This window comes from Brienomyrus brachyistius, chromosome 3 (genome assembly GCF_023856365.1).
Source record: "Brienomyrus brachyistius isolate T26 chromosome 3, BBRACH_0.4, whole genome shotgun sequence".
Classification (NCBI taxonomy): Eukaryota; Metazoa; Chordata; class Actinopteri; order Osteoglossiformes; family Mormyridae; genus Brienomyrus; species Brienomyrus brachyistius.
In genome coordinates this window covers 29,440,055-29,462,913 of record NC_064535.1, presented here as the reverse complement: position 1 = coordinate 29,462,913, position 22,859 = coordinate 29,440,055, and the positions used below count along the sequence as shown (strand labels likewise).

Below are 22,859 nucleotides of genomic sequence, written 5' to 3'. Positions count from 1 at the left end.
AATGCTCAGCAAGTTTTAAAGTCCATTTAACACACATTGAAATAATGTCTCAGGTGATGCAAGACAAAAAAAGTCTAAATCATGTATTTTACCTTGAGCACTGTTCAACATGCTGAACTAGAGACTGCATGGGAATATAATTTCTACAGGTCTGACATTTTTCCAGCACCAATGCTTGGCCCTTAAGGTAGAAAGCATAACAGTTAAACACAGCATAATACAAACAAGACATATGTAAATCTCTGAACATAACTCTATTTAGTAATTATTTGTAGTAGTTTAAAGAAATTGAAGATATTTCGTAGGAGAAGTGAGATGCTTTCATGAAACATTTACAAGTGTACAAAAAAGGCAAGATTTTTTGTGACTAACCTCATTAAGCTTACACAATCCATCTGTGCTTATGCTAACTTGGACGGAGTGGACGGATATAGTCGACTGCCTGATTCAAACCACTCTCTGTTCTAAGGTATTTCACGCTATATCCATTGGGTGGTATTGGCAGAGGTTCCAAATATATTGATCTAAAACATGCCAAAATTTGAAATCCTCCAGAACTATTAAGTGGTGGATAAGCTGCATACAGGACATCTCAGAGGTCTTTGTAATTGCCATTTTTATCTGGGAATGTTATTCGCTTCCTACCTAGGCCACAGTTCTGTAAATGACTATGTTCTTCTGGCAAAGGATGGACATCTTTTTCCGCAAAACAGAAGAAGTCATGTGTCCATGACTCTGTTGTTATACTTGCTCTCTATTTCACCCTTTGGTATGGGTCCCTTTGTCCTCTTAAAACGGTCATACAACTGGAACAGCTGGACTAGATTTCTTTCAATCTGGTCCTGTCTAGATGTGTTAAATTCAGAATGTGCAACAAGTGCAGAAAGACTGGCTGAGGTTGACACCCCAGGTGTTTGATTTGACACCAGTGATGTCGCTTCTGCTACAACTATGTCTGAATTTTCAGACTGTCTCATTAATATCCTTGCAGCTTGATGCAGAAGTCTGGCTAACTTTGGAGACTCGCCACTGGGAAAAAATGCACAATACAGTATGTACTCAGTTATCCAGACATAATTAGTCTAATGTCTGTTTCAGCAAAGAGTAGCTGTAACTGGTGATTGTGATCTCACACACTACTAAAACAAAAGTTTAACGAATAATATAGCATTAATAAAATAATGTCATATTAAAGTGAAAAAAGTACTTTTAAATCACATAGCTTTCTAAATTTTAACGTCAAGATATAGCAAGTTCGACCCAATGAAAAACATAACTTCTAAATACTAAGAAGTGCAGGGTGCTGACTACTTGTCATCTACTTAGATTTCCAAAAGGCTTTTGATGTTGTCCCCCACAAGAGGCTCCTACTTAAACTCAAAGTGACAGGTATTTTAGGTACCGTAGCCACCTGGATTGATAACTGGTTAACAGATAGGAAACAGCGAGTAGTTATAAGAGGCACAATGTCACAGTGGGCTTGCGTTCATAGTGGGGTACCGCAGGGTTCGATTTTAGGACCACTATTGTTCCTAATTTACATAAATGATATGGATACCAATATATACAGTAAACTGGTGAAATTTGCAGATGACACCAAGGTGGGTGGTGTAGCAGATACTGAATTAGTGGCTCAGCAGCTACAGCGGGATCTTGATTTAATTAGTGACTGGGCCGATACCTGGCAGATGAAATTTAACGTCGATAAATGTAAGGTACTCCATCTAGGGAGCAGAAATATAAAGTACAGGTATTTCATGGGTGTCACTGAAATAAAGGTAGCTGATCATGAGAAAGACCTTGGTGTGTATGTTGATGCTTCCATGTCCCATTCTCGCCAGTGTGGGGAAGCAATAAAAAAGGCCAATAGGATGTTGGGGTATATCTCCAGGTGTGTGGAGTTTAAGTCAAGGGAGGTAATGCTAAGATTATACAATTCCTTGGTGAGACCTCACCTAGAATATTGTGTGCAGGTTTGGTCACCATATCTTAAAAAGGACATTGTGGCCTTAGAAAAGGTGCAGCGTAGGGCTACAAAAATGATTCCTGGTCTTAGAGGAATGTCATACGAGGAACGGTTACTTGAGCTAAATCTGTTCAGTCTCAAGCAAAGGAGATTGAGGGGGGACATGATCTAGGTATATAAGATTCTAACAGGTTTGGATGCTGTTCAACCAAATAGTTACTTCAGCATTAGTTTAAATACACGAACTCGTGGCCATAGGTGGAAATTAGCGGGAGAACATTTCAAGCTGGATTTAAGGAAGCACTTCTTTACGCAGCGTGTAGTCAGAGTATGGAATAGCCTTCCTGATAATGTAGTGCAAGCTGAATCCTTGGGTTCCTTTAAATCAGAGCTAGATAAGATTTTAACGACTCTGAGCTATTAGTTTAGTTCTCCCCAAGCGAGCTTGATGGGCCGAATGGCCTCCTCTCGTTTGTATAGTTCTTATGTTCTTATGTTCTGATTACTTCTGTTGCTTAGTTCGATGTTATTTTATTTCCAGGTGTGATGTGCCGAGTATGAAGCTATTCGCCGCATTATAAGTATGAAAAGAAGACAGAATATCAAAAATATCGAGGCAGAATTAATTCAACAAAGTATCAAAAATATTATTCAAGAAAATGAAACACTTCTTGCGACTGAAGGCGTCTGTCGTCGAAAAGCGAAGCATTACTGTCGCCTTTAAATCATGTCACATTTGCGACGTTTTACAGGAGGTAGTTAATCTTAACTTCAGGTTTGTCTGTAAAATATCATTATAAACAAGTAATGTGAGTTTTCAGTTTGCTTAAAGCAAGATAAATGAAGTTACACTTCCTTTAAAATGAAAGATTACAATCCGTGGCAGAGGGGCAGTTTGCAGCACAACACCGGCATTAAACATCAGCATAATTAAAGCCAAACTAAATGAGTTTAGCGTCATTCGGTAATTACATAGCACAATTATATAACTTAATACATACATATAATGTAAGGACTTCCATATATTGCTGACCAGGAAAAACTTTAAGTTCTAACACGCTGTCAGCGCGTGCCTCGGTGTCCCCACAGTGCACCCACAGTCCTTTGCATGCACCGGTGCGCCCTTAAAACTGCAGGAGCCTTCTTACAGGCATGATTTTTATGATCGCGCATTGCATTTGTTTGACTTTATTAGGCTAAAACTTTTGTTCTAACTCAGACTTTCAGTTTCATGATGCAGGCCCCAGGTGCTACACAGTTAATGGTCCCTGAGTGCACCACAGCTTTCGCTATAAAACAATCTCTCTACAGCCATATTTGGGGGCTGCCACAGGGGTGGCCAGAGGTTTCCAAGGAGGGATGTGGCCGCCCCTTGGAGGCGCCCTTGACATTAAGAGGTGGGGAGATACAGTATATTGTCACACTGGGCCTCCTGACCCTTTGGGCCAGTAAGGCCAGTGTCTCTCTCCGGTAGGCGATCACCTCTTTATGGTGTCTTTCATACTGCTCCATCAGGGCTGCCGGTTCCTCCCGGATGCCCCTCAGAACAGATATTTTTTCCACCTTCAGACCTGAGGAGCTCTTCACTACATTGGCAGCGAATGTTTCTGCACCAGTGGGCTTGAGTGCGTGGGGGGAAGGAGGGGCGTGTGGTGACAAGGAAGCAGGATGGTTGGGGTTTGGTGATCTACCAGACTGAAAGGTATTCTGGGGACTCAGGGGACAGTGTCGCCCTGATGTAGAGGGGCCTATAGGAGGGATGGCTGATGTAGAGGAGCCAGGTGTGGAGGTGCCACACATTGAGGAACCCTGGTGATCACACTACAGGGGGACAAATGTTGGTGGGCCAAGAGGAAGTGGCTGGGGAGTAGAAAGCACAGATGTCTGGGAGGTGGGTAGACTACAGAGATTTATGCACCCCGGGACTCCCTCAAGTGCTTCTGAGATCTAGGATGGCCAATACTCGGTCCTCCCCAGGAGTGAGAGAATGCAGACTGGTGCTCCCCCCAGCCCACCTCACCTGCTCCCTCCAGAGTGCTGCAACCATCCTTTTGGTGATGCTGACATCGTCCCTGCACTTCCTCCTCATACCCTCTGCCAGGCGGCAGCAGCCATGGCCCGCAGAATGTATCTTTTTTCTTTCATCTCCTGCTATATATTTTCCTGATATATATTTGTCTTTTGCAAAGTGCATCGTGGTATAGGAAACGTACCCCAGAGCAGGACTTCAGACTAAACCATTTTCGGGAAGGGTAGGTGTGCTTGGGGTGAAAAAACTTTACATTAACTGGTGAGATAGATTAATTTTATCTGTACTTTTTTGAATATGAAGAATTATATTATTTTGGGGGATATCTCCCTATTTTACTGCTGGAGGGAGCCCCTCCCCCCAAATTTATGCCTGACCCACAAACCCACACACTGTTCACAGATGAGAACAGCGCAGACCCTGCACGGTCATGTTTGGCAACTCCTTCCAATTTTATAGCCCAAACCAGGAGTAAAAGATGTCGAAAATCAGACCCTTCATAAACTTTTCTATCTTCAATGATACTCCATAATGCTGCTTAAAATGAAGCAATGCACGCACAAGTTAAAGCTCTTTTCGTTTTAATGAATGAGGAAAGAAATAGTTTTGGATAAAGAAATGAATTAGTCTTTTTTTTCCATGTGAGCATCCTCCTGCAGCCTTTAAATATGGAAAAGTGGCTGATGGATGGACTTCTGAGTGAAACTCATTACCCCAAATTTTCTTAAATTGGCTTATATATTTACAACATGGTGACTGCAACAATAATACACCTACGACTGTGGTGTTCTACCTAGAGCACCACTAGAGGGAGCTCACACATTCTATTGTACTTGCCACAGTAACAACAGTGATGTATAGGAACAGTTAGAAGCCGGTAATTTATATATAAAAAATGTAATTTCATTAATCTGAATGGGTGGGCCCAGCTGTCAATCCCACCCAGGCCTATCCATAGCTCCGCCTCTGTGTCAGTCCATCTCTTTGCAGTCCAAGTTGTACATCTACCAATCTGGACAGCAAATTTACAACCGTTCTGTTTCGGTGGTTATATTTAAGGAATGTCACATTAGTAAATTCACGCTTTACATGAACATCTGAAATGGGCAGAGACAAAATCTGCAGTACAGGCAGACCAATGTCTTTAAAACTCCTTTTTCCTTCAGCACCCTCATACTGCAAAACCTCAATCCAAAGTTCTCCATGTTGTTCATCTCTGTGAAACTGCAACAGGAGAGCTCTCTCCACTGGTTTTCTAATTCACCAAGGGAACAGGAAAGGCCCTCTTTTGGTAGGCTGCCTACTGCAGGTAATCTTACCCGGGGATGTAGCATCTCCAGCTTACTCAAGTGACTCTGGAAGTCGCATTTGATACTGTGTCCAGAAGCAGTCCATGCTGCGCTTAGGAATGACGTCTGTTTCAGTGTAGAATTGACTGTAAATTCCTAGCAAAAAAAACTGCCAGAAAAGTATTGCAAAATTGCTGTTAATCACTGTAAAACCCCCAGCTCCATGGGTGTCCCTACAGGTGGCTGCCCTTTGCTGCCAGGCTTGCTGTCACCTTCGTCTGTGCCCATGTGTCAAGTAGGGCAAAATGGGGTAGGTGAAAATAGAATTTCCCCAAGGGGAGTAACAAAGTACCTTCATTTCATTTAGAAAAGAATTCCAAAATGTCTTTTACAGGTTTTGTCGTATGTAAATTACAGCAATTGTCTTTTTTAAACAGAAAAATAACAATTAACTGTAATCTAGTTTAAAATGTTATCATGTATTCTATTCAAATTATTGAAGTTACCTGGCAACTGGAATTGGCAAATACTATTGATTCCAATGAAACATTTGAAACCACAAAATCACATGAAGAAAACGTACGCTGACCGTTACTGAAACGACCTGGTATCTGTTTCATACCTCACTTTACAACACACAGGACTTTTTTTTAACAATTTAAAGGCACAAGTTATTTTACGTCATGGCCAAGCCACCTTTGCTAGTTTAATGGCAGAAAAATAGTCAAAGCCAGGCGCCTGGTCCACAAGGGATGTACTCAGTCACTGCTGTGTTTATGGTTTAAACATGCTATAAACTAATTTTTTCTAACATTTTCTTTAAGAGCTAGGTGCACTTGCACCTTGGTGGATTGCTATTATATTTGTGGATTTGCCAGGTAGAAGAAAAGAATGCTTCTCTACAGAGATACAGAAACAAATCTGCTTGTACACAATGTGAAAGCGTTTGAGCAGACCATCTACAACAACAGCAGGATTCCACCAAAGTAGAGGTCTGCATTCCCGTAGAATCCATGGCAATTAAGTGCAGGGCAGGACAAACTTTCATTTTTGAATGCAGGAGCACAAGGGAAGTGACTGATATGCTCGCAGTAAAAAGAATGAAACAAGTGCTTTTTGTTATCAAACAATTATTTATTTGCATGAGTAAATAGAAAATTACACAACAAAGTATAGCACGATATCACAACATTACATTGTCTCAAAGCGCTTTAGAGCACCCCCACCCAAAGCCCCCAGTGAGTAAGCCATAGGCGACAGTGGCAAGGAAAAACTCCCTAGAAGGAAGAAACCTTGGGAGGCACCAGACTCAAAGGGGAAGCCCAAACCTCCAGGGGCCGGCAGGGAGAGTGAAAAACACACACATCAGATAACTGCAACAGGTATTCTTCTACATATCCTATACATATGCATGGTACAGTGGTTAGCACTGTTGCCTCACACCTCTGGGAACATTTATCCATTTTCTAAAACCGCTTCTCCTGTTCAGGGATGTGGGGATCAATTTGCCTTTTGGAACAGGCGGTCAGATGGATCCCAGAGGCTACAGGCACGAGGCAGGGAACAACCCAGGATGGGACACCAACCCATCACAGGGCAGGCTCACACACACAGATCATTCACACACACACACAAACACTCACCATTCATTCACACACCATTCATAAACACCATTCACACACCAGTCACTCACACAGCATTCACTCACACACACACCATTCATAAACACCATTCACACAGCATTCACTCACACACACCATTCATAAACACCAGACACACACCAGTCACTCACACACCATTCACTCCCCATTCACACACACATAGACCATTCACATACACCATATACTCACACACACCATTCACTCACACACGCCATTACCACTCACACTCACATGCCATTACCTCACACACACCATTCACACACCTGTCACTCACACACACCATTCACTCACACGCCATTACCTCACACACACCATTCAATCACCATTCTCATACACACACACACACACCACTTACACACACCATTCACACCCATCATTACCAAACACACTCACATACCATTGACATATACCACATTCCCATTTGATGTGGACACCTTCACACTGCCTGCTTCTAGATTATTTATGTTCAGGTGTTCCACTAATAATTTGTCCACTTTAGTTCCAGCAATTTCCCAATTAAGAGCATTCAGCTGGAATTCACTGTCTACAACCTCTATCTCCACATCCATAATTTCCAATTCAAATTCTGAATTAAAACCCCTCTCTGCAGTCTCCTCCAATTTGACCTCTCCAATTTGTATTTCGACAATTTCAAATTTATCATTTACACCATCTAGCTCAAACTGGCAGAGGTCGACCACTACGGCTCCTATTTTCAGCCTGTCTTGGTGGTCATCTGCAGGCTTTATGGAGACTGTCCTTTCATTTAACAGAAAAACCTCTAACCCATGCATGTCTAACCCCTTATCCCTCCCAGGCTGGTTGATGGGTGGAGTTGCTGGGGAGCACTCTCCTTCTTCACCCCAGCAGATGATCTCATCCCACTTGTCCCAGGCTGCCCAATACACATCATCCGTCCAGCTAACTGCCTTGGCAATTGGCTTTCGGGTGTGTGACACGATGGAACGGTCAGCCTGGTCAGAGGGTGATTCTGCTGGGGAGCACAGCTCTTCCTCATCTTCCCAGTCAATCACTTCCATCCACTTGTCCCAAGTTGCCCAGTATCGATCGTTGCTCCAGCTGACAGCTTTTGCAATTCGTTTGTTTCTGAATGAGGAAAAACACACAAGCAATACAATAGAGCTGTCAGTCACTCCTGGCACATGGAATTCAGTTCTGCACTGACACCTTCGCAATGAACAACTGCATTATAGCATAGGAAACTAGTTAACTTTCACATACAATTTACATATAATCAAGAAAGAAGCCTGGAACAATTTTAAATTTTACTAAATGGCAATATACTGATTTTAGTCACCAAACAAACTTTTCAGGTCTTGCTTCACTACTTTTATCTGTGTTTGTTGCAATACATCTGCCCTCTCCTGGTCTGCTGGAATATCATTGCTGTAGGCAGCACCGAGCGCAACCACCCGCATCCTCTTCCGAATGCAACATGAAAGCGCGGGAAAGCGCACGTGCAAAAGTGAAATATCATCTAGACTTTGCGGCACAGGAAACTAGCCGACTTGCACATAAAATTTAAATATAACCAACACAGTAGCCCGCAACAATATTCACTTTATTTAAAAACAATGAACTAATTTACTCACAAGCAAGCGCAATTATTTACTTAAGCGCAGTAAAGCGCACGCGGAAAAGCGAAATATCAACTACACTTTGCGCATAAAATTTAAATATAATTAACATTGTACCCCGGAACAAAATCACTTTATTTAAAAGCAATATACTGACTTTACTCACCAAACATATTTTAATATACATGCAAATTTGACAGATACTAAATAAGAAAAATTATCCGATAAAATGGGAGCAGAAAAGCAACGTACCTCGTCATCTTGGTGCAGAAAACAAGTGAAGCTGCGTCTTTCAAACCGGCAGCGTCCCACGTGCCGAAGAGTCAAATGTAATCAAGCAACACGGCCCACACAATTAAATAATAACATCATAATAATTATAGCTCTTGTATAATTATTCTATATATTATTCTATAATTAGAGGAACAGACTTTTATAAGTTAACTTGTTCACCGAGAATAGTATACAACACCGTAAGCATATAACCCTTAAAGGATGATTAATTAAAATTCGCACATTCATCCTGCATAACATAAAACAATGACTTAAAGAGACTTAATATGAAATGAACGCTACTGTCCGAGGGCATTTATCTCCACAAATCGCTATGTAACATAATGTCTTAAATACTCTGATTTTCAGAATGACAGAATCTTAACATTTAAAACTTTGTTTTGCGATACCGATACGTAGTGATATTGGTATGTGGAACAACGTTATGTTACACACGCCTCCCACAATTCAAGAAGCTGTAGTTAGATTAAGAGCGTATTCACAATTTACCCGTTTGCCTTTTACCGTGACTGAGCACGATCCCCCACCCCAGCTGGTCTGCATTCCCCACATTGCAATTAACGATCCTGGCCTCAGCGCTTTTGTTACCGTGGGACTTTGTTATGTTGAAGAAAACATTAGAAGGGAACTTCTGTCGCACAACTGAATGAAATTTATGATTAATGCATGGCAGCATTCTCCAAGTACAGTGGGACGGACTCCCCAACGGACCGAGAGTGCTTGTGATGTAAAATACACCAAGATAATTCAGTTCCTTTAAAGAGCGGTTCTTTTAATACTCTGTATTATAATTTTCGTGTGCTGTCCCCTTAAAAAGCATATTACCAGTATTCCTTATTCAAATTGTCCCATTAAAAACTACAATCCCCAAACGTCAAATTGCATGCTTCTGCATGTCACCTACACTTCAGACTTCATCCTCAAAATCAAAGCAGTATTAACACAAGCGACATGTGCCATCACTTAAAGCCAATGTAACTTTTTTAAAATAAAGTCTGTTTCAACTGGATTTTTACCTAAGTAAAACAACCATTTTATGTTCTATTTATCTTAAAACTACTGAAACAAATAATTGGCTACAATGCAGTTCCGCTGTTTTGTTTGGCACCGTAAATTATGTCCTGCATTCTGTGGAAAAAAATGAAGGCTGAGGAATGTTACGTAACACAGTTAAAATGCAAAAGTTCTCTCTGGTGTAATTCACTGCATAAAACCATGGTCTTAAGTGTGGTGTCTTCTTCTTAACACTCCCTGACTTTTGTATCCGTGACCATGAGATAGGGTGGGCTGCTTTTCTTCCTTCATTTTACTAGTGTTCCTCCCTTTCCTCCCAGCCTTGGCTGGTGGTTCAGGCAGCATCACCTTCTTTTAATGGACCCAGGTGTCATTTATTTTGAAGTGCAGAAAATGTTCTAGCAGAGGTCTTAGACAATTTCTGAATTACACAGAACTCTGACTTCTTCTGAAGCTGTGAGAAATTGTTCATCTGTAATTGTTGCATTGATATTTGTTGATGTGTGTGTGCCCTCCTTGAGCAGTAAAGGGGAGATCACATGCAGAGCTGATTTTCTGTAGTTTCTTAGTCTAAATAAAAATAAAATATTCTCTTCATATAGTCTGGAAGAGCCAATTAGTTATTTCTAGAAAAATAAATAGAGCCAATGAAGGAACCAGATGTCACAGTAACACAGGTCACTGTCTGTGGTGCTGGGTGTTGGGCTGGCGCTGAAGAAATAGGATAACTGGCCAAAGTGTCCGTGTGCCTCCACTGATTACAGGACATTAGTTAACAGTAATTAGCAATCACTTATAGTTCTCATTTATAATGATGTAAAATTATAAATATATATATATATCCATCCATCCATCCATCCATTTTCCAAACTGCTTATCCTACTGGGTCGCGGGGGTTCCTGAGCCTATCCCAGTTCCCAATGGGCACGAGGCAGGGAACAACCTAGGATGGGGGGCCAGCCCATCGCAGGTCACACTCACATACCATTCACTCTCACATGCACACCTATGGGCAATTTAGTAACTCCAATTAGCCTCAGCATGTTTTTGATTGTGGGGGTACACCGGAGTACCCGGAGGAAACCCCACGAGGACACGGGGAGAACATGCAAACTCCACACACATGTAATCCAGGCAGAGACTCGAACCTGGGTCCCAGAGGTGTGAGGCAACAGTGTTAACCACTGCACCACCATATATATATATATATGTAAATATATATATATATATATATATATATATATATATTATGGACAAAATATAATCGTGATTTAATGTATCCCTTCTGCTCTTAAAAAAGCGCAATATGTCTGAATGACGAATATGTCTATTACGTTTTAATAATCTTGTTAATATTTGTTTACCTTTTTTTCTGTAATCACTCTATGTTAAAGCAATTTTTAAATCTAGCTGTGAAATTGATGATGCTGTTGTTATTCTGACTGTCTGAACATAAGTGAGGGGATGGATGCACTATTCTATGGAGGCCTCTGAAGAGAATAAATTATCCCAATATTATATTGGGAGAGATGATTAAATCAGAGCTAGATAAGATTTTAACAACTCTGAGCTATTAGTTAAGTTCTTCCCAAATGAGTTTGATGGGCCGAAAGGCCTCCTCTAATTTGTAAATTTCTTATGTTCTAAGACATACAGTACTGTGTGAAAGTCTTAGGCAGTCCAAAGAAATGTTTAAAGCTGTTTATCTGGGTAGCAAGTGTACTTTGACTTAGAATAAATGACACAATTTAACATTAGAACATGTGCAAATTAAGAGTAACACAATAAAAACTAGTAATAACTTCTTCTGTTTTCTAAAGCGTTACTGATATCTAGTTGGATGGCTAGATGAACACCGCTTCAGTTCCCAAACTTCTCCCCAGCGGCACCTCAGCCGTTCCATGATTTTGTTAAATTTCACCAACAGCTCAATTAAATAATTAATTATACTGGTTTAAAAAGTCAGTGACAGATTGACTAGCTGTACTGTATGAGGTGTGCTAGTGGCCAAGTCAAAAAATACATGGCTGCACTGGATGGTCGTTACAAATACTAGGATGATTTTAGCAGAGGTTCTGAAATGGCTAAGCTGACACACTTTGACAGGCATAATGTAGCTGAAGTTCAGCCTGTAGCTGAAGACCCTGCCCCACTGCAGAAGTTCAAGGGAATTCTGCTTTTCCTTCTCCATCACTTCCTGGATGGCCTCTTTCGAAGACCTCTTCATGCACACCCTAGCCAGATGCACTGAGAGGCTTGGCTGTGTCTTCTTGCACACGGGGCAGAGCAGGAAATGCCTGCTCGAAGCACTGGGGATAAAATAAAATTAAAAAAAGTCATAAATAAAGATTAGATTTGATTCATTACTTTTAGTTGAATAAAGAAACAGTCCAGTCATCATCAACACTGTTCGTTTCACAGTGGTTTGGATAAATAACATTTGCATATCCTGATGGCTCCTAGACTGAGTAAAGTACATAATCACAGCTATTGAAACATGTTAACTAATTACTTACATTTATATTAAAATAAAATTTAATTAATTAAATTAAACTTAAGCTGCTTCAAAATATTATTTTAGGTTTGTAATGTACATAATCATAGCTATTGAAACATGTTGACTAATTACTTACATTTATATTAAAATAAAATTTAATTAATTAAATTAAACTTAAGTTGCTTCAAAATATTGTTTTAGTTTTGTAATGGATGCAATTTAAGTTTTAACAATAGCAGTCAGTGGTCAGAGACTTTTGCACAGTGTCAGTAAAGTAGAACAAGTTTATCCACAATTTCTACAGATTCTAATGAAATGAACAGTCCATTATTGGGATGGCTGAGGTCCTTCACGATCTTCTTGGCCTTGGTCCAGCACCGCCTGCTGTAGATTGAGTGCAGGTCAGGGAGCTCGGTGCAGATGGTGCGCTCAGCTGATCGCACAACCCTCTGTAGAGCTCGTCTGTCCTGCATGGTGCTGTTCCCGAACCAGGTTTCCTCCCAGAGTACGTGCAGATCAGTTGCATTGGGGAGTCCATACTGTGATGCTGAGTGAGTGTAGTAGGAGTTTGAGAGATGAAACTCCTGATGATTTACTCCCTCGGCTAACTAACCAGAACAGGATCATACCAATACCAAAATTATAAGTTTATAAATGTTTTTCACTACCCTGATTCATTCAGTTATTTCTGTTTGTTAATTCCACCCCCCAAGCAAATACATAAACAAACAAACAAACAAATATTGAGGGGGGATGTGTCAGAGGTGATAGAATCAGTGGATGAATCTAAAAAAAAAAAGTCATGATTTTTTTCTCTCCAAAACATAATGCACAAAAGTTAGGTAAGACATTGACATGTTATGACAGTAGCATGATGCAGAGGAACAAACAGAAGGAAATATCAAACTAAACCTGAGTCAACTAGGACTAATTACACTAAATTAAGTGGAACACACAAAATACCTAAAACCACTTAATAAACAAACAACAAATATTGCATTAGATAAACTATACTGATGCCTGAGAGAAGTTGTTGTGCAAGCTGCAGCAAGTACGTAAGGCACAGGTGCAGAGACACTACATATAGTGCAAACTAATTTAAAAGTATACAGTACACACAATGATTCCTGAAAAATCAAAATACCGTGGAATACTAATGAAATACTTATCAGGATGATGATGATGATGATGATGATGATGATGATGATGATGATGATGATAGAAATAATAAAGAATTAGTTTAAGGTATTATGCAATTGACATGTACAATTAAAAAAGAAATTGCACCAGACATTTCCTGTGGCAAAGAAGGGTTGCTTTGTGGCATGTCGCCGACAGGATGTCATGGGCAGGAGGGTAGGCAGGCAGGGCAGCACAGGCAGAAGGGCTGGCGGGCAGCCAGAACTGTTTTGCCACTGCAGTTTGTTTTACAGTTTCATCTGCATTTGTTTCCCCAAGGTATAACAGCAGCTAATTTATGAACATGCTGCTTTTCAGAAAAGAAGTTTAATTTCCAGGAGCATGACCAGTGCACACATTTAGTGTTGACGGTTCTTTGTAAAATGGATGTCCTGTACTTTTATTGATCTGTCCGTCCGTCCATCCATCCATCCATCCATCCATTTTCTAACTACTTCTGATGAAGTTCCGGGTTATGGCGAATTGAACGTCTGACTCCGGTCAGCTGAGCAAAGTTGGTAACCTTGGTATTGTGTGTAGGAGATTCGGTATAACTATAATTTCGTTCTCCATTTACATGCCGGAAGTGTCTTTAAGTGTTATGTAGTTTTGCCTGAAACGCAAAAATAAAAGAAAGCAATTAGAGCTAACCAGTTGCTGCTGTAGTGATTGAAGAACTTTTGTCGGAAGTTGGATTCGAACCCACGCCTTACTTCGGAGAACAGAATACACCTTACTTCGGAAGGCTGTTTACGTTGAGTCGGGCGAATGAGACCACTCGGCCATGGGGCAGTTTCCAGTTAAGGCTGGCTCGCTGCGAAGAGTGGGTGAGTCCTAGTGTGCGTTAGAGCGGGGTAGCGATTTCAGTCAGAAATTTCAGGGTAATAGCGGCGAAAAAAATGGATCATATTGCCAATGTTGCTCAGAATCGCAGTAGCCTTCCGATGGTATGCGGTGCGTTGCGGTAGATTACTGTGACAAGAAAGCAAACTTTCATTATTACCATTCTGTTTATATTAAATTACGATCTTCCATATTAATCAAGGGATTGTAAAACTGAGAATATTTCAGCTCCAGTAGTTTATATTAAAGTTGCCCGAGTCACAACATGGTCTTTAAATGGCAAAGACAGACATAAATCAAATGTATATGAGCAGCAACATAACTTAGCATCCGGACCCCCCGCGACCCAATAGGATAAGCGGTTTGGAAAATGGATGGATGGATGGAAATGTGATGTGGTGGCGAAGTCGTGCAGAAGTTTTACAACTGCACTATCGATTTATCACTTTATTTAGAAATATAAATTCAGTTCTTATCATTTTTAAAAGTTACTTTCTTTCACATTTGAATTTCAAGGTGTCCCTCACAGTGACACTGAAGGGCGGGGCTACGGGGGGCGGAGGTGGGGGACGCGGTCAGAATGGTATGTTAACACTTTGGCTCCTCAAATTTCACCATCCTATGATTCTGCTGCGCGTCCTCGTGACCCAATTTTAATAGTTTTATTAATATATTTTTTTTAAATTTGCGAATACAAAAAATGTCGTCTTTACTGCAAAAAGTCATCCCTTATGTGTAATGTAATGCTTTTTTTTTACCACTAGATGTCGACATAGACCGTGGAAAGCCGGTCAAAGTAAGTGCGACACTTAGCGGCAATTACAATATTTATTGTTAAATCAATGTAAAAAAAAATTAAATGTAATGACTTGTACTTTTTTATGAATTTGGATCTCTTTAGAGCAAACATATTCAAATGGTTTGCTTTTATAACGCTCCAAGTAACTGCGCAAGCCCCTCAAAGTGCTTTATGCCTCTCGCTTCCCATTCATTTCAATGGGCTTTCCCGACATTTGGGTAATTGTTTATTCCAAAGCCTCGAAAACACTCTGAACTGCAATTTGTCATGCAAAATGCATAATTTGTTGTATAAAATATGCTGACTTCTAAAAAACAATTTATTAAAAGAAAATAAAAAGGGCATGCCATTATATATTTGGTTGCTTTTTGCCACCGTTTGACCGTTTTCTGCTCAGTAACTGTGCCTGGTCCTTCCCTGCTGTAAAGCTATTTTTAGTACCTCTTGCTAGCTCACCATTTGGTCACTGACAAAAGATAAAAGAAGCCGACCACCCAGACAGGCAGGCGCCCAGAGTAATTACTGCCATAAAGCTATCACGTGTACGGGGAATGCAAAGAACGAAACTAAATGGATACAAACACCCCAGCCCATTTCAAAACAAAAACATTTCGCTGCTATTTTGCAACATTCTGGATATTTCAGAGCACAATGTTTACCTTCTATGTAAAGAGCTAAATCCCAGATGAAAAGCAAAGTCGCAAAATATTCCTGCATGAGCGCCGAAACCCCCTCCCCCGTTGTTCCCCCCAGTTCAGGAGTGGACGCTTCTGCTCAGAAGCTGCAAGGCTTTTGGCACAGCAGCAGTCGAGCCCAGAGGACCCCCCCGCGGGAGTGAATGCGTCTTTTCCGGTGCTACATTGCTTTTGCACGGTGAGAGCGTTTGGAAAGGCCCAGCTCGGCGAAAGCGGCAGCCGATCTCTTTACGGACCCGCCCCCGCTGGAGTGAGAGAGTCTTCCACGGTGCTGCAAGGGTTTTGCACGGTGCTAGCGTTTGGAGAGGCCCAGCTCGGCGAAATACTAGGTAAGTTGAATCCTAGGTCCTTAGGACTCTGAGCGTATTCACAGTGGGCTGTCTTTTCGGAGCCTGCTTTTTATTACAAGTTTAGCTGTTTATTACTAGCTATCATTCTTTCATACCTTTAGCCCCATCCCTTCTGCATTGCCATAGCGCTTTGGTTTCATATCTGATTAGTATTTAGTTGTTTTTTTTTTCATGGTAGTTGAATGCAGGCTCCGCTCCTAATCCCATTAAATTTGAATACTGGGTCATTAGGACCCAAAGAGAATCACGGGCGCCATTTTGATGACGTAAACTTTTTTTTTTCTTCGCCATTTTGGTATCCTGCCGTCCTGAGATATGCCCCGAAACACACAAAGTCAGCGCGCTGCAACTGAATCCCAACATGTTTAAAAAAAATGCTTCTAAACCGCAAATTAAACTGGGTGACGAGGACCCTGTAAGGTGCCAAAGGAGAGGAGACCTGCACATGTAAAGTCACTCTACCTCTGCTTCCAGCGAGACAAGAGCTCCAGATTCTGTTGAAGATTTCATCTTTTGTTGAACAACTTCTCAAGAATGGCTTCCAAGTTGTAAGTTATGATCAATTTATTATTTCATTTGAATCTGTAGAAATTGTGGATAAACTTGTTCTACTTTACTGACACTGTGCAAAAGTCTCTGACCACTGACTGCTATTGTTAAAACTTAAATTGCATCAATTACAAAACTAAAACAATATTTTGAAGCAACTTAAGTTTAATTTAATTAATTAAATTAATTAAAGGCGATTGGCTCAGCTGAGCAGTGCATCAGACAAGCTTCCAACATCCAGTCTCTGTTGAACAGGGTTGTGAAAGCAGATGTAGGTTTTCAGGATATATTTAATCTTTGTGATCACATTGCTGAAACTCAAGATGGCATTGGCAACCATCGCTTCAATTTAATTTCACTTGTCTTGCTTTCACAAGTTGAGAGAAGACCATGTGGCAAAAGTACATACTCTCCAACTACAGACCAGCAGTTTGAGGAAGAAACTGTGTAAAATAGTACTGTTATAAGGATACTAAATACTAGACACAGAGCCTCTGTCTTCCCACCCCCACGTCACAGGAAAGACACAGCTTCTGTACTGACACCAGTATATATTGCAGTTCATTGGCTATAGTTCTTGACAAATATATACAAGATGCCTGTGTGTATAGACCTGCCCTGTCTATAGTTATTTTTCCAAAAAGGAGGTAACTGGATGTTCATCTTTCATATTACCGTAAATGTAAAAAAAATAATAAAGTATTTTCCTTGTCTGGAAAATGTATTGTGTACAGTTCATTGTCTATAGTTCTCTACAAGTTTATACAAATGCCCGTTGCTTTGGATAAAGGCGTCTGCTAAATGCTTAAATGCAGTAACGGTCCTAGCTGATGAGGCGCCCTAGGCGAGCATCAGCGCCGGCACCCCCCCCCCCCAGGTGTAGGGAAACTATAGCGGAACTAATGTTGCGTTTGGGTTTAGGTCTGGTCAGTTTTGCTGGTAACATTTTCGTTTTGCTCAGTTATAAGTGCAGCATTTGTTATGCGGCTGAGAAAGTGTTTTAAGTTATAACGTCAATATTCATGGATATTGGAGTTATTGTATGAGCTGCAGTCATAAGTTAATGGCGTGAGCAAGCTGTAGCCTATTTAGGTTTGTGTTTGGTTATTTTTAGGAAAATGCCTGTGTTTTTACTGATTCATTTTTTGATGTATGTGCTTTATTTTATCTAGTTCTCACGGCATGCTCGACCGGATAGATATGTGAATAAATGCCCGTGATCAGAGATCAACTTGTGTTCGTTATTGAGGGAGGTTACAAGGGGGGCGGCTCATAGGAAAGTTACGTATCATCATCATCATCATCATCATTATTATTATTATTACTTAATAGGCTTTGCTAAGCAGGTAAATTCATGTGGGCTTGTTTTCATATTAAGACGCATTAATACCAACTAGCTTTAAGAATAGTGGAATGTTACACTTTTTTCTTCCTCCGTTTGTGGCACCCCCTGGATGAATGGCGCCCTTAGCATTTGCCTATATTGCCAATGCCACGGGCCGGCCTGCATAAATGCATGAGTGGTAACGCAATGGGGCTTATCATGGAGATTACCAGGGTCTTTCAGCTAACATTGCTGGCCTTTTTTGTTGTGTTTTGTATTTGCATTGTTCTGCATGTAGTAGGAGAGTAGTGTATGTTTATTTCGAATGGAAGAATGAAAAAATACCTATATGTGCATTACATTTTGAACATAAAAGTAGGCTGTGTTAAGAAAACCCGCTTCTCTGTCGATTTACTCGTGGCTCGGTCGTAAATACATGTCTGACATTTATAATGAACCAAGACAATAAAAATCGCTTCTCAAATTTGCCCATTTATGGTTCTTTATTTCTGAATGCCAGCTTGTCCCTGATAGACGTTCATTCATTTAAAAGGAGCTCTACCCCGTCCCAAGATGGCGGCTCTGTTGACGCATTCGCTCCCATAGACGGCTGTATTCAACGCGACAACCAGTGCTGCTGCCTTCTGCAGGTTGGCGAAGATGCGAAGGGAAACCGAGCATCAGATGAAGGTCCACTTGTTCTACCAGCAGCTCCTGAGGTATGGTGCTACTGTAGAGTAGCTGTTAGCCATCCATCACTCTCCATGTGCTCATCTACATCTCCATCCACTTCAGCGAATCTGTGTGGGGGCCACTGGACCTGCTCAGTCTGGTGGCAGCAAGCGTCTCGAACCCATCTGACACAATCTTCTGGAAGGCAGCCCTCTTGTTGCCAAGTGATCATGAAAGAGATGCCAGTGTTGCTAACCAGTAAGTGGGGGAACTGGGTGTCGTTCGGGGAGGGATTGGGTGTTAGTTGGGTTTAGAGGTCCTGGAGCTTACATTTGTGCCCCCCTCCCATCTCTGATGCAGGATTTTGACAGAATGGCTGGAGTCCAAATTCGGTAACTCGGAGAAGCAAGAACACAGGGAGATGGTCCCCAACGGACACATGCAAACCTTGAGCATCAGCAGCGGCCTGCGGAGCGTGGGGGAGCGCATGCACACAGTGCACGTGTGTGTGAAGGTGTGGCAGATAGGGGGGAACTTGCCGATGAATATCGACAGGCTTCATGCCCCTGTGTTGCATGTTCTGTCATTAATGTTAGTCTAGCATAGCTTAACATAGCCTAGCATAGTCTGGCACTATGTGATATTAGCAGGTCCTGTGGTAACACAGATGTTTGCGAAGGGTGCAAGTGCAGGAAGTGAGGCCATGTTTCTCACTGTGGGTCAGGTGGCCCGCGGGCCCCTCAGCGAGGAAGGCCAGTTGGCATTGGAGAAGCGGAAGGGGCTGATGGGCATGGGCGCCCTGCTGATGCTGCTGCCCTCGGCAGTCAGTCCCGGGGCTGATGAGGAAGACGGGGACATCTTCCTGTTATCCGCCCTGCTGCAACTCCGGCAGATCCAGCAGGCTAATGCCTGGCCACAGGCCCTTCCTCTGGTGGTGGTGGTCCCAGGGCAGGCTGGGCACAGGGCCAGCGATGAACGGCTAGAGGAAGGTGTGACACTAACCGTGTCTATGACAACAGGTGTCGCGTGGGATTCGCTTACTTTACTTATAGCATTTCTCTTGAGGCTATGTTTACGTATGCAGAGCTAATACAGTTGGTTTGTTCCTCCTGTCTGACCATCGGTTTCCTTTCCCTGTAAGACCTGATGCTTCAGACACTCATTGAGGAAGGTTTGATTTCAGAGTACATGTTCGTCCATATCCCCGAGACCACGAACGAACCCCAAGGATCCGAGCAGGTGAGTGTGCATGTTGTCGCTGGCCTCGGTAAGATTGAACCATCCCATTGACCATCACCCCCGTCTCCCCGCAGATCCGCCATGCCGTCAGGTGGCTCGCTGCCCGCTCCACGGCACCAGCCCGGCTCGTCTCGCAGACGTTGGTGCAGGTTGTGGAGGCCGGGCTCTGCCGCGAGTTTGCTGGTAGGCTTCACCGTGATCGGAGGGACCGTGACATGGCGGGACTGCCCTCCCAGGGCCCTGCACCCGTCATCGGCCTCTACAACACTGTCCTGGCTTTCTTGGCTGGCCTTGTGTCGTCCCCGAGTCTGGCTGGCCTCTCCTGGCCCGTGGCAGAGTTCTCGGTGCCAGGGGGTGGTGACTGCCTACCACATCTGCTCTGGAACTCGGCTGAGCACCTGGAGTGGCTCCAGGGGGCAGTCCTGAGCCTGCGGCTGCCCGACTGGCCGCTGCCAGCCGTGGGGGGTATGTCCATGCCTCAGATTCGGAATTCGGACTTCTTGCTAAGTGGCTGCTTCTTAGTCTGTTTCCTTAAATTTCTGCTGCTGCCACCGCTCCCCCCACCCAGCTCCTTGGAGCCAGCTGGTTGCCTCCATCTTCCAGTACGTATCTCAAATCCCATGGTCCCGCCACAGCCAGCCACTCCTTATGTCCCAGTTGGAGAACCTTTTGGAGAGGCTGCGTCAGGACTGTGTGGGCCGAGGTGGGGGGCCGGACAAGGAGCCCACTTTCTGGGAGGTGCCCTGGGACGAAATTGTCATGCTCTGTGTAGAGCACCAACTCCGGGACTGGAACCCTCCTGGGTGCCCCGTGAGTGATGGTGAGGGGGGTGGGGTGGGTCTGACGTTTGGGGGGGCCTACTGGGGATGCCATGCAGGTGTGAACCTATCCCACCATCTTCAGATGTCATCAGTGACGACGGAGAAATCTCGGTGTATTTCCTGAGCGATGGGCTGCAGGGCTTCATACCGCCGTCCTGCTGGGTGGATGCCGTAAAGCAGACGCACAGGGACAAGCAGCAGGGGAAGGCAGGGTAAGAGCCAGCCAGCCATGTAAATCTAACACATTCCAGATAGACTGTTAACAGTGACCTGCAGATTTAATGAATATTATTTACTATTAAATGGAAGAAGAGGGAAAGCCATCAGCTTCCAGTCTTGCTCATATCCCCAAGAGTGGTGTACAATACTGGCTTCTTATCCAAAGTCTCTGCCATTGCAGGTGTCACCAGAGCATGTGGCCTCATCCTCGACTGGCCAGGCCACGTCTTCAACAGAAGCTGTTTCACAGCATGGTTGAGGACCCTGAGTCCGGATCCGGTGTTGCCCCTGTTTTGGATGCTGCCTCCAGCCCCCAGGACCTCCTGGCTCGCATTGAGGAGGAGAAAGAACAGAGCCGCAGGTCTGACAGAGAACAGACATGCTACACACGTGTACTCTCTCATGTGAGTTGTGGCATAAACATTGAGCCATTTCCTGTTTGACTTGGATCTGCAGGTTCGAGGACCAGCTGCGTACCTGGCTTGACGTCGAGTCCCTGGGCCCTTCCTCTTCCTCCTCACCACTTTTCTTGCCTTCTTCGTTACTGTCTGTACCGGAGATCGTAGTGCCCTCCCCAAAGATGGCTGCCCCACCTGCACTTGCCCTGGTATTGACCCTGTGCCTACACAGGTGCTCACATTTTAAGACCCCAAGTACCCTGTGCTCATCAGTTGAGACTGTTTCTGTGCCCATTTTTGTAGCAGAAGGAGCGCAGTGTCCGCAGTGACCAGGCTAGGGGAGCTGCCAGTTTGTATATTTCCGCAGATGTGACACAGGCGCGGATATAATCTCCCAGGCCGAAGGACGCCGAAATCTACCGCGCTGTAAGAACTCTGTTTCGACTTTTGAAGGCCGTATTTTTGGGCTTTTTACACAATGAATCCGTCTGGGCTTTTCGGCAGAACACAAGGCGGAGCGTTTCAGTCTCCGCGCGCCCCGACCTCGGGGCTCTTTTCCTTCGGCCAGCAGAACGCCCCTTTCGTGCAGCCGCCTGCCCTCGGCCAGGGCACCGGCCAGACCTCGCTCTTCAGTACATCGTCTGCCTTCGGCCAGACCGGATCCCTTTTCGGGCAGCCTGGCGGGACGGCGTCTGGACAGGCCCCGACCTTCGGCATGCCCGGTTCTGGGAGTCAGACCCCGTCGTTTGTACAGAGCGACACCAGGTTCGGCCCGCCGCCCTCCTTCGGGCAGCCGGCCGGGGTCGGTCAGAGCTCTGTCTTTAACCAGAACTCGGCTTTTCCCCAGACCTCTGCCTTCGGACAGACCGGCGGATTTGCTCAGCACACACCCGGCTTCGGCGGCTCTAACGCTATCTCCGCCTCCTCTGTTCCCCCCTCCTCGGGGTCTAGTCAACCACTGAGATTCGGACAGTTGTCCACAGGGTCTTCTTCGGTATTCTCCCCTGGAAGCGTTCAGGGCCGCGGATTTAGCACCTCAGAGTTCAGCTTCAAGCCGTCAGACGCAGCTGTGTTCAAACCTATTTATAGCGCCAGTCCTGAACCGGCTGTGTCCCAGGCTGTGTCCGAGTCTTTTGGTTCCAGCCCATCCAGCACCACCGCTACCAGTATGGACAGCAGTGGGCCTGCTCCTGCTGCCTCTGAGTTCCTTTCTGGAGCATTAGGTTTTAGCTTCTCACAGCCCATCGCAGTGTCCAGCAGCATCCTCCCCACCAAAGATGCACATCCCAGCACCACCCAGGAGTTCAGCTTCTCGAAACCAGCAGCACCCTCCGTTGGTGCTGGCAGTGGCCTGGGTGGGGGGACCTCCCAGGCCGCCTCTGTCTCCAGGTACTCTGCCTCTAGCCTCCATGAGCCCCGGCCA

The 22,859-nt window shown here is 43.8% G+C and overlaps 1 protein-coding gene across 4 annotated transcripts in view; it reads right to left on the bottom strand.

Annotated features, from left to right (window-relative positions):
• The window catches only part of LOC125738537 (uncharacterized), a 99,992-nt gene extending 91,188 nt beyond the window's left edge, over positions 1 to 8,804 (bottom strand). Inside the window, exons 1-2 of one of the 4 annotated variants that reach the window (XR_007396852.1) lie at positions 8,796 to 8,804; positions 7,209 to 8,052 (exon numbers count right to left, since the gene is read on the bottom strand). Coding sequence is in view for 2 of the 4 variants with exons in the window: in XM_049007633.1 (XP_048863590.1) it covers positions 7,335 to 8,052; positions 8,796 to 8,803 (726 nt within the window). In the remaining 2 variants the exon portion in view is untranslated. Of the gene's footprint in view, positions 1 to 6,426; positions 8,053 to 8,795 lie in introns of those variants that run through there. The other 3 variants (XR_007396853.1, XM_049007633.1, XM_049007632.1) reach the window with 3 other exon arrangements.
• Positions 8,805 to 22,859: the final 14,055 nt, after the last annotated feature.